We start from the raw sequence: 12,765 nt of genomic DNA on the forward strand, positions 1-12,765 counted from the left end.
AAACCTAATCCCCAATGTGATGGTATTTGGAGGTGGAATTTGGGGGTGGTGGGATTAGTGTACTTATCAAAGAGACTCCCTTGCTCCTTCTACCAGGTGAGGACACAGAGAGAGGACAGCTCTCTGTGAACCAGGAAGACGGTCTTCACTAGAGACCAGAACTACCAGCACCTTGATCTTGGACTTCTCAGCCTCCAGAACTATGAGAAATAAGTTTCTTATTAGCCACCAGTTTATGGTATTCTGTATAGCAGCCCAAACAGATCAAGACACTCCAGGTCTTGAAAAGACTGACTTCTCATCAGTCAGGATTTAGCTGAAAGCTCACCTCTGAGGCCTTTCTTTCTTTTTTTAAGTTTATTTATTTATTTATTTATTTTTGGCTGCTTTGGGTCTTTGTTGCTGCGTGCGGGCTTTCTCTAGTTGCGGTGAGCGGGGGCTACTCTTTGTTGCGGTGTGCAGGCTTCTCACTGCGCTGGCTTTTCTCGTTGCGGAGCATGGGCTCTAGGTGCGCAGGCTTCAGTAGTTGTGGCTCGCGGGCTTAGCTGCTCCGCGGCATGTGGGATCTTCCCGGACCAGGGCTCGAACCCGTGTCCCCTTCGCTGGCAGGCAGATTCTTAACCACTGCGCCACCAGGGAAGCCCTGAGGCCTTTCTTAAGCCTACAGGCCAATCTAGCTCTCCAGCCATTTGCTATCATATCACCTTGTGTTGTTTTCTTCCCGGAACATCATTATGTGAAATTATCTTGATTATTTGCCTATTTGTTCACGGTCTGGGTTCCCCCTTCCTCCAGGAGTGTCAGCTCCTTGAAGTGTGGGACAAGGCTGTGTTGTTTCCTGCTGTATTCTCAGACCCTAGGAGGGCTGGCACAAGGTAAGTACCTGATAGGTATTTGTTGAGTGAGTGAATGATGGTTGCCTGAAAGCTTTTATGGGGAAGGATTTAGATATAAGTAATAGGATGATGATGATGATGATGATTAAAGCTATTTATTGAGCCTGAAGGGTGCACTAAACTTTACATCAAGTACTTTTCACGATTATCTCATTTAATCTTCATGACAACCCAGTAGGGTAGGAACCATTTTTAATCCCCATTTGTTAGATCCAACTGAAGCTTAGATGAGTTACATCACACAGCTAGTGCTAGACTGCTGGTTTTCAAAATAGGGTCCCTACGTAACCACAGTGTCAGCATCACCTCGGAAACTCTTAGAAATACACTTTCTTAGGCCCCACCCCAGACATACTGAGTCAGAAACTCTGCGGTGGAGCCCAGCAATCACAAGTCTTCCATGTGATTCTGATGCACTAGTGTGAAAAACCCAACTCTAAAAGAAAGGTGAGGTTGAACTCTTTTTTTTAAAACAGCTTTATGGAGATCTAATCCATATACCATACACACTTAGGTGTACAATCCGATGGGTTTAGTATATTTGCAGGGTTGTACAACCTCCAAATAGATTTAGCACAATCATCAAAGTAGATTGTGTTCAGATTACTAGATTAGAACTTCTTTTTGGCTCCCCTGAAAGAAACCCCATGCCCACTAGCAGTTCCTATTCCCCTTCCACTCCCCAGCCCCTCTAAACAACCACTAATTAATTTTTTGTCTTTATAGTTTTGTCTATTCCGGACATTTCATACAAGTGGAATGATACAAGTATGTATGTGATCTCTTGTGACTGGCTTTGCATAATAAATCCCTTGTGATTTCACTTTGCATAATGTTTTCAACGTTTGTCCATGTACTGTAGTAGCATATATCCTTTCGACTGACAAATAATATTCCATTTATGGATATACCACTGTTTTTTATCCATTCATCAATTGACGAACATTTGGGTTGTTTCTACATTTTGCCTGTTATGAATAACACTATGAACTTTCTCGTGTACGAGTTTTTGTGTGGGCATAGATTTTCATTTCCCTTGGAGATATATATATAACTCCAAATATTAGGTATATGTAGAACTTCTGGGTCATAGATCTTACACTCTTAACCACTACGCATTTCAGCTAGTCTTTATTATTATTATTAAATTATCTGCTATTATTAAGTAATTATATTATCAATAACACCAATATTTGTTTCTATCTATTAAGTATCTCTGTTGCAAAGCCCTTTACTTTCATTATTACAAATCCTTACCTCGGTCAGGATCATTAAGACAGGAATCATTATCTCTGTTGAAGAGGTGAGCGAAACTGGGGCTCAGGAGGTTAAGGGAACTTGTCTACACTCCAACAGCTAACATGGGTAGAGCTGGGACCACCATGCACACCTGCCTGTTTCCTGTGCCCTGTGTGCCCAATACCATGTCCTGGGCCATACCCTGCCCCAAATCTTTCGAAACATGCCTCCACCCCTCCTTTCTGGCTTTTTCTGGAAGTGAGGCTGGCTTGACATCCCAAGGGTGAGAGCTGCACACTCAGTGCCTGTGCTCTTTTCCAGCTGGGGCTGGAGGCCAGGGGAGGGGCTGCCCTGGGAGCTGGAAATAAAATGGAGGGAGGGCTGGGCTGAGAAGGGCAGTATTGGAAGGTTAGGAGGCTGGGAAGTGGGAGGTAAGGAGTTTCTTACTTTGGGTTTTTTGTTTTGGTTTGGTTCTGGCTCCTAGAGAACCGGTGAGGTGGGGCTGGGTGGAGTTTTGTGATTGGGAGTGAGGAGGGAGGCTGAAGCAAGCTGATGTGGGTAGTGCTAAGTGGGGGAGAGGGCTTTCTCAGACAGGCTGGCCTGGGGCGTCCCCTGCATTGTCAGAAGGAAAGACTGGGGAGGGGGCTGCATTCCATGCACTCCTTGAGCCCCTGGCTCTGAGGCAGGCCCTGTCTGCAGGGGGGCTGGGAAAGGGAGAACGTCTCAGGGCGAGGCACCCAAGGAGCGGGGCTGCTATGGCAGAAAGCAGACACTGAGGCCCACTTGGCTAGGAAGAACGAAGGGCAAGGATGAAGGGGAAATTCTGTGAGCCATCTAAGAAGGCTTTCCGAGATATGGAAAACAGTGAAACTCAGGCTTCAGGGCTGCAAACGTTTAGCCCTGGGCCAAGGGAGGCATTACAGGTGGAGGAACTGCCTGCAGGAGGGCTTGGAGCCTGCAGGAGCTAGATCGAGCAGGCTCAGGAGAGAAGGGCTGGCAGGTCAGCCCAGGGCCGTCGGCTAGTGCCCAGAATGGCGGCCAGCAGCCTTGAGCCACAGTGGCTGTGTACATTTAAGTTAGTTAACATTCAATAAAAATAAAAATCCAGCTCCTCAGTTGTACGGCCACACTTCAAGGGCTCAGTCGCCATGTGGGGCTAGCAGCTCCAGTATTGGAGAGAAAGGATGTAGAACAGTTCCATGGTGGTAGAAAGTCTCTGGCCAGCAGGAACCCTCAGGAGGGGTTCGGATTGCTCAAGGACCCACTGGAGAGAGCAGGCTTAGACTGGGTTGCCTGGCCTGGGAGGTCTCTGAACAACAGGTGAGGGAAGGTCCCCAGCAGTGCAAGGTGGTGTGACTCGCCTCCTGCCAGCGTAAAGTGGACTCTGCCCCCAGGGACAGGAACTAACCAGGCAGGGCCTCTTCAGTCCCGACTTGTGAACCCTGATCAGTGTGACCAGAGCCAGGGTCAGAGAAACATGGAGTGAGTGGTGCCGGGGAGGGAGGAGCGGCTGCTGAGGGGGGCTGAGCCTGGACACTAAGGGGGTCTCCAGTTTGCTCACGGTGGCGTACATGGGTGGGACAGGGGAAGGGCTGGGGGAGGTGTGTGTGTGAGTTGCTAGGGGAGACCAGAGCAGAGGCTTGCTGGATGGAGGTGGGGTTGCTCTGTGTCAAAAGACAAGAGAGAGGGAACCCTCCCATCCCCACCTAAAGAGCTGTCTCTGCTTCCTTCACAGGCCCAACACTGTCCAGCTGACGAGGATGGGATACGCCATGAAGTCCCTCAGCCTTCTCTACCCCAGGTCCCTCTCCAGGTGAGGAGAGCCAAGCATGGAAGGGAAGGGGAGCTACTGTGAGCTGTGGGCAGACCTTCTTGAACTTCGATGGGCACGTAAGTCACCTGGGTGTCTTATTCAAATGCAGGTGCTGATTCAGGAGGTCTGGAGTGGGACCCAAGATTTGCCCCTCCCACAAGCCCCCAGGAGACATTAATGCTGCTGTCTCTCCCCCCACAGTCCCCCATATCACACATTGAGTAGAAAGAGGTAGATACTGCTTGATGCTTTCATTATTGATCTCATTTAAACCTCACCACAACTTTGGGAAGTGGGGATTATTATGCCAAATTAACAGATGGGGAAACCGAGGCACAGGGTGGGCTCTCTCAGTCACCTAGCAAATGGGTAGTGGAGTCAGGATTCGAACTTGGGTCTGCCTGACTCCAAAATCTAGGTTCACTGCACACCTTTTGTTCTACATCGTGTATCTGAGTTCAAAACTGTCTTATATTGACCTCAGCTTTGCCACTTCGTCTCACATTACAGGTGAGAAGAATGAGGCTAAGAGAGGAAAGTGGTAATTGGGCAAATGTGGGGTAGTCTTCTATGACTGGCTACTTGTCATGGTCTGAAACCCAGCAGTGTCAATATCACTTGGGAACTCATTACATACATAAAATCTCAGAACCTACCCAGACCTACTGAATCAGAACCTGCATTTTAACAAGATCACCAGGGGAGTGACGTGTCCACTAAAGTTTAAGATGCACTGATCCAGGGACTTCCCTGGTGGCCCAGTGGGTAACACTCCGCACTCCCGATGCACGGGGCACGGGTTCGATACCTGGTCGGGGAACTAGATGCCACATACATGCCCAAACTAAGAAGTCCGCATGCTGCAACTAAAGATCCCACATGCCACTACGAAGATCCCGCGTGCCGCAACTAAGACCTGGCACAGCCAAAATAAATAAATAATTAAAAAAAAAAAAAAAGATGCACCAATCCAGCAGGCTTTTGAGGAAGACTCTCTAGAGCAGGTTTGGTGGGTGGTAGGGGAGGAGGAATAGGATGAGCTCAGCCTAGAGGATTGGGAGGTAAGTTACCCTGCTGTGCGTTGAGGGCTGGGAGGCGTCAGACAGCTCATTCTGATGCTCCATATGGCCTCCAGGTACATGGCAGTCAGCACCTCGGTGGTGACCCAGAAGCTGCTGTCACAGCCCAGCCCGGAGGCCCCCAGGGCCCGGCCCTGCAGAGTAAGCAATGCTGACCGGAGTGTGCGGAAGGGCATCATGACACACAGCCTTGAGGACCTCCGCCTCAAGGTAGGAATGGGCCTGCCTCTGCACAGCCCACCACGGGGACCTTGGCAGGGAGCTGGCCCCAACAGCTGCCTCCGTATCATGAGCTAGGAGTTCAGCAGGGATGGAGTTCATGGCTTAGATGGTGAAAAGATTTCCTTTCTAATGGCAGCTCCAGTGGGCTTGTAGTGCCCACCTGGAATCCTGTCTGTCTGTTGACGGGGGAGGGCAGTACATTACCATCTGATACTAACAATAGGTCAGTGGTATTTTTGGAGTCTATTTTTCTTACTGGAGGGACACTTAGGTTCCCTTTTCCAGTAGTACTTAAACTTGTAGAATTGCCCAGAAGTTGGAGTATTGAGTAAGATTTTAGAGATTCCCTTCCCTATCTCCTTCCCTTACCTTCATGCAGGGCAAGTCTCCTTCAATCTGTCTCCTACATTGGCCTTCCATGCAAAGCTTTGTTAACAGCTGTGGAAGATTTTCTTCAAACTATTGATTAGATGGGACTTCCCTGGTGGTCCAGTGGTTAAGACTTCCTGCTCCAATGCAGGAGGCACAGGTTCAATCCCTGGTTAGGGAACTAAGGTCCCGCGTGTCCCTCGGCACAGTCAAAAAAAAAAAAAGTAAAAACTATTGATCAGGTAAGCTTTCAGAGAAGAAACCAAGGACACGCAGCTCTTGTGGGTGGTAGTAACATTGGGCAAGAATGACACCCTTCCCCATTTCCACGCTCCCCCTACACTTCCTTGGGAGTAACTTGTCCTAATCCTTCCTTCTTATAAAGACACCTTTCCTTCTTACAAGTCATAGTGGATTATGGCCCACTCTAATGCCCTAATTTTAATGTAATTACTTTTTTAAAGACTCTATCTCCAAATATAGTCACACTCTGAGGTACTGGGATTAGGACTTCAACATATGAATTTGAGGGGGATACCATTCAGCCCATAATACATACAAATCAACTGAATAGAACTGAGAGTCCAAAAATAAATCCACGTATCTGTGGTCAATTGATTTTTAACAGGATGCCAAGACTATTCAATGGAGAAAGAATAGTCTTTTCAACAAATATTCCTGAGACAATGGGCTATCCAAATGCAAAAGAATGAAGTTGGATCACTCCCTCATACTACATATAAAATTAATTCAAAGTAGATCAAAGACCTAAATGTAGAGCTAAAACTATAAAACTCTTAGAAGAAAACAGAGGTATAAGTGTTTATAACCTTGGTTTCTTAGATATGGCACCACAGCACAAGTAACCAAAGGGAAAAAAGTTGGACTTTATCAACATTAAAAACTTCTGTGCATCAAGGGACACGATCAAAAAAAATGAAAAGATAACCCACAGAATGGGAGAAAATATTTGCAAATCACATATCTGATAAGGGTCTAGTATCAAGAATATATAAAGAACTCTTAAAACTCAGTAAAAAGATGATCCTTTTGAAAATGGGCAAAGAATCTGAGTAGATATTTCTCCAAAGAAGACGTACAAATGGCTGATAACACATGAAAAGATGCTCACCACCCTTAGTCATTAGGGAAATGCAAATCAAAAACACTTCATACCGCTAGAATGGCAAAAATAAAAGACAGACTAAAACAAGTGTTGGTGAGGATGTGGAGAAATTGCTGTTGGGAATGTAAAATCATGCAACAGCTTCAGAAAACAGTTTGGTATTTCCTTAAGAAGAGTAAACAGCGTTATTATATGACTCAGCAATTCCAATCCTAGGTATATAGCCAGGAAAATTGAAAAGACATGTCACACAAAAATTTGTACATGAATGTGCATAGCAGCATTATTCATAATACTCAAAAAATAGAAACAACCCACATGTCCATCAATTGAAGAATGGATTTAAAATGTGGTATATCTATTTAGTAGAATATTATTCAGCCATAAAAAAGTAAAGAATCATGCTGCAACATAGAAGAACCTTGAAAACATGTTACGTGAAAGAAGCCAGTCTAAAAAGACCACACATTGTATGATTCCACTTATATGAAATGTCCAGCATAGACAGATCCACAGAGATGGACAGAAGAGGAGAGGTTGCCAAGGGCTAGGAAATGAGGAGTGACAGCTAATGGGGCTAGGTTTCTCTTTGGGGTAAAAATGGGGTTGAAAATGTTTTCAAATTATACAGTGGTGGTAGTTGCACAGCTTTGTGAATATGCTAAAAACCACTGGATTGTAGACTTTAAAAGAGTGAATTTTATGGCATGCAAATTATATCACAATTAAAAGTTACATGTGTGACTCCCGTTATAATTTTTTAAGATTTATTTATTTTTTATTTTTATTTATGCATTTATTTTGGCTGTGTCGGGTCTTAGTTGTGGCCCATGGGATCTTCGTTGAGGCATAAAGGATCTTTCGTCATGGTGCGTGGGCTTCTCTCTAGTTGTGGCATGCGGGTTTTCTCTTATCTAGTTGTGGCGTGCGGGCTCCAGGGTGTGTGGGCTCTACAGTATGCAGCACGCGGGCTCTAGTTGAGGTGCACAAGCTCAGTAGTTGTGGCACGCCGGCTTAGTTGCCCCGTGGCATGTGGGATCTTAGTTCCCTGACCAGGGATCGAACCTGCTTCCCCTGCATTGCAAGGCAGATTCTTTACCACTGGACCACCAAGGAAGTCCCTCCCATTATATTTTTATTGGACAGCACTATTCTAGAATATTAACCATGAAGTCAGATACCAAGGGATACCATAATATAGGTTCTTTGGATGGTGATCCCACAGCAAGAGCCCTGGGTTCCAGTCCCATCCTATAAGTCCCGGCCCACTCGCGTGTGTCTGAGGTGTGCCAGCTGAGGTGTGTGATGTGGGTCTTCCCCATACCAGCTCTGTGGCTACATGTGATGGCAGAAGCATCACTTACCTTATTCTCCAGGTCCAGGATACCCTGATGCTGGCAGACAAGCCTTTCTTCCTGGTGCTGGAGGAAGATGGCACAACTGTAGAGACAGAAGAGTATTTCCAATCCCTGACAGATGACACTGTGCTCATGGTCCTCCATAAGGGGCAGAAATGGCAGCCCCCATCAGAGCAGGTGACGTCCCACCTGTCAGGGAGAGTACTGGGAGCTTAGAAGAAATCCTTGAGGGGTGCCAACCACACGCTTGTCTTGATGCAGGGCACTAGGTACCAACTCTCCCTCTCCCGTAAGCCTGCCAAGAAGATTGATGTGGCCCAAGTAACCTTCGACCTGTACAAGGTGAACCCACAGGACTTCATTGGTTGCCTGAACGTGAAGGCGACTCTCTATGGCACATACTCCCTTTCCTATGATCTGCGCTGCTACGGCGCCAGGCGCGTCATGAAGTGAGTGAATTGGGGTTAGCTGGGGACAGGCTGGGTACACTGCAATGGGAGAGGCGCTATCTTCTCCCATGCACCTCAGGCTTCTCGGAGCCTGGGCCTGGTGTTGATGCTGACAAAGTATGACAATTAGCATTTGTCTAGGACTTTATGGCTGAATTCGTGTTTTAGTTTATTGTAGTATATGCCAAAGGGATACATATACTCCTGCTGGTGGAACCTGGATACATTTAGCTTTTCTAATTACCTTCCACTATAACAACAAATTATTTTTCACCTAAAGTAGTAAGTTTTCCTAAGTAGTCTTCTAATCTTTTGAAAAATGAACATGTGTCAGAAATTTTATTGAACTCAACTAGTGAGAGAACCAGCAAGAAGTTACAATCAGTTCAAAATCCCACCCATATATAGATCCAACAAGAATGCTGAGCTATTTATAAATACAAAATTGGATTTTTCCATGGGGGTGGGAGGGATGAAATAACTGTCCTTCCATAGAACGGAATTAATTTGTATGTCTGTGGACAATAGTCATTTGTATCATCTAATGAACTTTCAAAGAAACTTTTTACTTTACTTTTGAAAGTCTAATCAAGTAACACAGGAAGCATGGGAATATGTTTAATCATAAGACAAGTACTGTTATGGTAGTGGTTTCCAAATTCAGCTATTCCAGTGGTGCTCTAGAGAATTCTTACCTCATTAGGCAGATGTAGCCACTGAGGCAGAGACATTCAAGTAGTCGAAAACCACAAAGCTGACCTCTTGCCAGTTACTTCTGACAGATGCTACTCCTCCCCAGTTGCTTCATTTAGTGTTTTCTGAGCACTCTCTGTGTCCTGGCCCTATGCTATGAGCTAGAGACACAGAGATAAATAAGATGTCAGAACAAGCTCCATGAGGGCAAGAATTGCTGTTGCCTCCAATACCTTGGTGAATGCTGGTACGTAGCAATAATTCAAATAATTGTACAATGAATGAAGATACATATGATCCTCATTCTCAGGGGTTTCTGAGACATTCTACTCCTTCCAGAGTTCTGCCAGAACGTATGTAGCTAGAGCATACCAGACCTTCTTGGCTTTCCGAGTTTATTCTCTGCATTCCCAGTCTGCAGATGAGGGACCTGAGGCCGCGTGGTTCTGCCTGTCACAGACAACACTCAGTGGCAGGCTTGAGCCTCGTTCTATGGCAAGAAGTTCCCTTTTCCTCTTATACCAGATCATATACCCCTCTTGATCTGGGCTTGCTGCCAGCAGTTTGCAGATTGCAAAATCTAGAGCAAGAAGTTTCAGCCTTTAAACTCAGTCCGTCTAGGGGGAGTGTGACCCTCAGACCTAAACACAGTAGGCATATTGGTCCCAAAAGAAAAACAAAAAACAACAGCAAGCTGGAATCAGTGGAATGACTTAGTGGCGTCAGCAAGTGTTTTTTCTTTAATGGTGGTAAAATACACATACCATAAAATTTACCATTTTAACCACTTTTTTTTAAAGTATAAAATTCAGTGACGTTAAGTACATTCACAGTGTTGTGCAACAGTTACTTGTGCATCTATTTCCAGAACTTTTTCATCATCCCAAACTGTAACTCTGTACCCATTAAACACTAACTCTCCACACCCCCTTCCCCCAGCCCTGCTAACCTCTGTCCTACTTCCTGTCTCCATTAATTTTCCTATTCTAGGTAACTCATGTAAGTATAATCATACAATACTTGCCCTTTTGTGTCTGGCTTATTTTACTTAGCATAATGTTTTCAAAGTTCATCCATATTGTAGCATGTGTCAGAATTTCATTCCTATTTATGTCCAGACAGCTGGTTTGAAGCCTCAGTTCTCTAGTTTGAGAAATGGGTATACTTCTCAGGCTTCACCTTTAAATTTTTTAAGTATTTTCATGTACAGACGTTTATGATTCTAATTGTCTTCCTGTCCCCCTCCACCTCAGCCATAACATAAGTTCATTTACTGAATGAAGGTTAATAGAAGACAAGTTTTAATATCAGCCAGAAAGAATTGATTTTCCTTTTGTTTTCTTCTCCCCGATCCCTCCTAGGACTAGACACCCCTAGTGACCCTCACCTATCTTTTTCAAACAGATCTGGATAAGAATTTGGTTAAAGTAGTCAAACATTCAACCAGCTAGTCTTCACGCTACGTTTCCCCTTCTCTTCTATACATCAGGTCCTATGTTAAGTGATTTATGTTATTTCATCCTCCTAACCCTGTGTGGGATCAAAATGGTATGATCTCACTTTACAGATGAGGGTGCCGAAGCTCAGAGCTATAGAAGTTTGCCAAGGTTGCCACAGCTAATGAAACTGAATTAGAACTCAGGCCTGTCTGACTGGAGTTCTGTCCTCAGTACACTGCAACACCAGACATGGAGATCTTCACGTCCAGCACTCTGAAAATTAGCTAGACTACAAATGACTTGGAAACACTTCTGTCTAGAACAGAGGTTGTGAAGGGCAGAGTCATGTGACAGAGATCAGCCTGGCTGGCCCAAAGTAGCATTAGAAAAATAAAAGGCCATGTTAAATGAGCTTGAATTTTGCACGAGAAGAGAGAGGTTGTGGACGTCTCAGTTAAGGTACGATTGCAGGTAACACTGTAGACCTTGTCCCATTTGCTGAGGGAGGGCAGCATCTGTTCTGTTTGCACATCACTCTACAGTTTATGAAGTTATAAATGCAGCATGGGGGAGCAGGCGTTTAGGGGGAGGAGGAAGGGGCTTTCTTTGTGTTTTGACCCTAGTGCCTTCTCATCCCACCCAGAGAAGCTCTCCGCTGGGCCCTCTTCAGCATGCAGGCCACAGGCCACGTGCTGCTCGGCACCTCCTCTTACCTGCAGCAGCTCCTGGATGCCACAGAGGGAGGGCAGCCCCCCAAGAGCAAAGCCCCATCCCTCATCCCGACCTGTCTGAAGATACTGCAATGAAAGCCCAGCCAAGGACTAGACCGGGGACCCCATGCTCAGCTGGTAGCACCCACAAGCCTGGCAGCTAGAGAGCTCCTTACCTTCCCAACACTTCCCTCAGCCCCACAGGAACATGAATGATGAAGCAGGGGGAAGGGCCGGAAACCTGGGCTGGGCTGGCCAAAGGAGAACTGAGGGCTCTTGGCCTGGCCCGGCTCCTTCCTGCCCCAGGTAGCTTAGCGGGCCAAGACTGGTCACCAGCAGGCTATGGCAGGAAGGCTGCCCCTCAGCAACCTGTCTTCACATGCTACACTTTCATTACACTGCCTACCTCCTGGCCTGCTGTCCCAAATGCTTCTGAGTGAATTGTCAACCCACTCGTGTATGATACTAGAGAGTTCGCAATAAATTATTTATGCTGATACATTTTCTTTGCTTCTGTTCTTTGCGAGTGAGGGTGGGGTTCTATCTGGAAAGTTGGTAAGGTCTAAGGGAAGAGAGAACTCTGTTGTCAAACCATTCTCCATAATGTGGGGTTATAGGAAACAGCACTTTTTCTACCAAAAAAACAAACAACAAAAAAAATTACAATTAATTCTGAAACTAATGTCTGCTTAATCTGAGGCTTGAGCAGATCATGTAATGAATATGGTAAATGACAATTTCCAAAATAAGTTTGCCTACCAGAAGGACTTTGGGAACACAAAAGACCCAGAATTGCCAAAGCAATCTTGAGGAAGAAGAACAAAGCTGGAGGCATAACCCTCCCAGACTTCAGACAATACTACAAAGCTACAGTAATCAAAACAGCATGGTATTGGCACAGAAATAGACATATGGATCAATGGAAGGAAATAGAGAGCCCAGAAATAAACCCATACCTACAGTCAATTAATCTTCGACAAAGCGGGTAAGAATATACAATGGAGAAAAGACAGTCTCTTCAATAAGTGGTGCTGGGAAAACTGGACAGCTCCATGTAAAAGAATGAAATTAGAACATTCTCTACTACCATATACGAAAGTAAACTCAAAATGAATTAAAGACCTAAATGTAAGACTGGATACTATAAAACTCCTAGAGGAGAACAGAGGCAGAACATTCTTTGACATAAATCGCAGCAATATTTATTTTGGATCTGTCTCCTAGAATAATGGAAATAAAAGCAAAAATAAACAAATGCAACCTAAATAAACTCAAAAGCTTTTGCACAGCAAAGGAAACCATAAACAAAATGAAAAGACAACCTCCAGAGTGGGAGAAAATATTTGCAAAAGATGCAACTGACAAGGGCTTA

At 45.2% G+C, this 12,765-nt stretch overlaps 1 protein-coding gene across 2 annotated transcripts; it reads left to right on the top strand.

Moving 5' to 3' along the window:
* The first annotated feature begins 3,352 nt into the window (after positions 1–3,352).
* Positions 3,353–11,894, top strand: CIDEC (cell death inducing DFFA like effector c). Of its 2 annotated transcripts, none has more exons than XM_032647409.1 (6): positions 3,353–3,617; positions 3,871–3,948; positions 5,084–5,237; positions 8,121–8,279; positions 8,364–8,551; positions 11,327–11,894. In XM_032647409.1, exons 1-6 carry the CDS (start codon positions 3,613–3,615, stop codon positions 11,487–11,489), a joined length of 747 nt encoding a protein of 248 aa, XP_032503300.1. In that variant the 5' UTR covers positions 3,353–3,612; the 3' UTR covers positions 11,490–11,894. The 2 variants fall into 2 exon arrangements, with proteins under 2 accessions (XP_032503300.1, XP_032503301.1); XM_032647410.1 differs by having other exon boundaries at positions 3,597–3,617; positions 3,871–4,025.
* The last annotated feature ends 871 nt before the right edge of the window (positions 11,895–12,765 follow it).

This window comes from Phocoena sinus, chromosome 11, assembly GCF_008692025.1.
Source record: "Phocoena sinus isolate mPhoSin1 chromosome 11, mPhoSin1.pri, whole genome shotgun sequence".
NCBI lineage: Eukaryota > Metazoa > Chordata > Mammalia > Artiodactyla > Phocoenidae > Phocoena > Phocoena sinus.

What these genes read in the sequence shown, in the direction of transcription:
- CIDEC (XM_032647409.1), top strand. An exon ending in TACCCCAGGTCCCTCTCCAG is followed by an intron (nt 3,949 to 5,083) that starts GTGAGGAGAGCC and finishes TATGGCCTCCAG; the next exon opens with GTACATGGCAGTCAGCACCT. An exon ending in GGCGCCAGGCGCGTCATGAA is followed by an intron (nt 8,552 to 11,326) that starts GTGAGTGAATTG and finishes CATCCCACCCAG; the next exon opens with AGAAGCTCTCCGCTGGGCCC.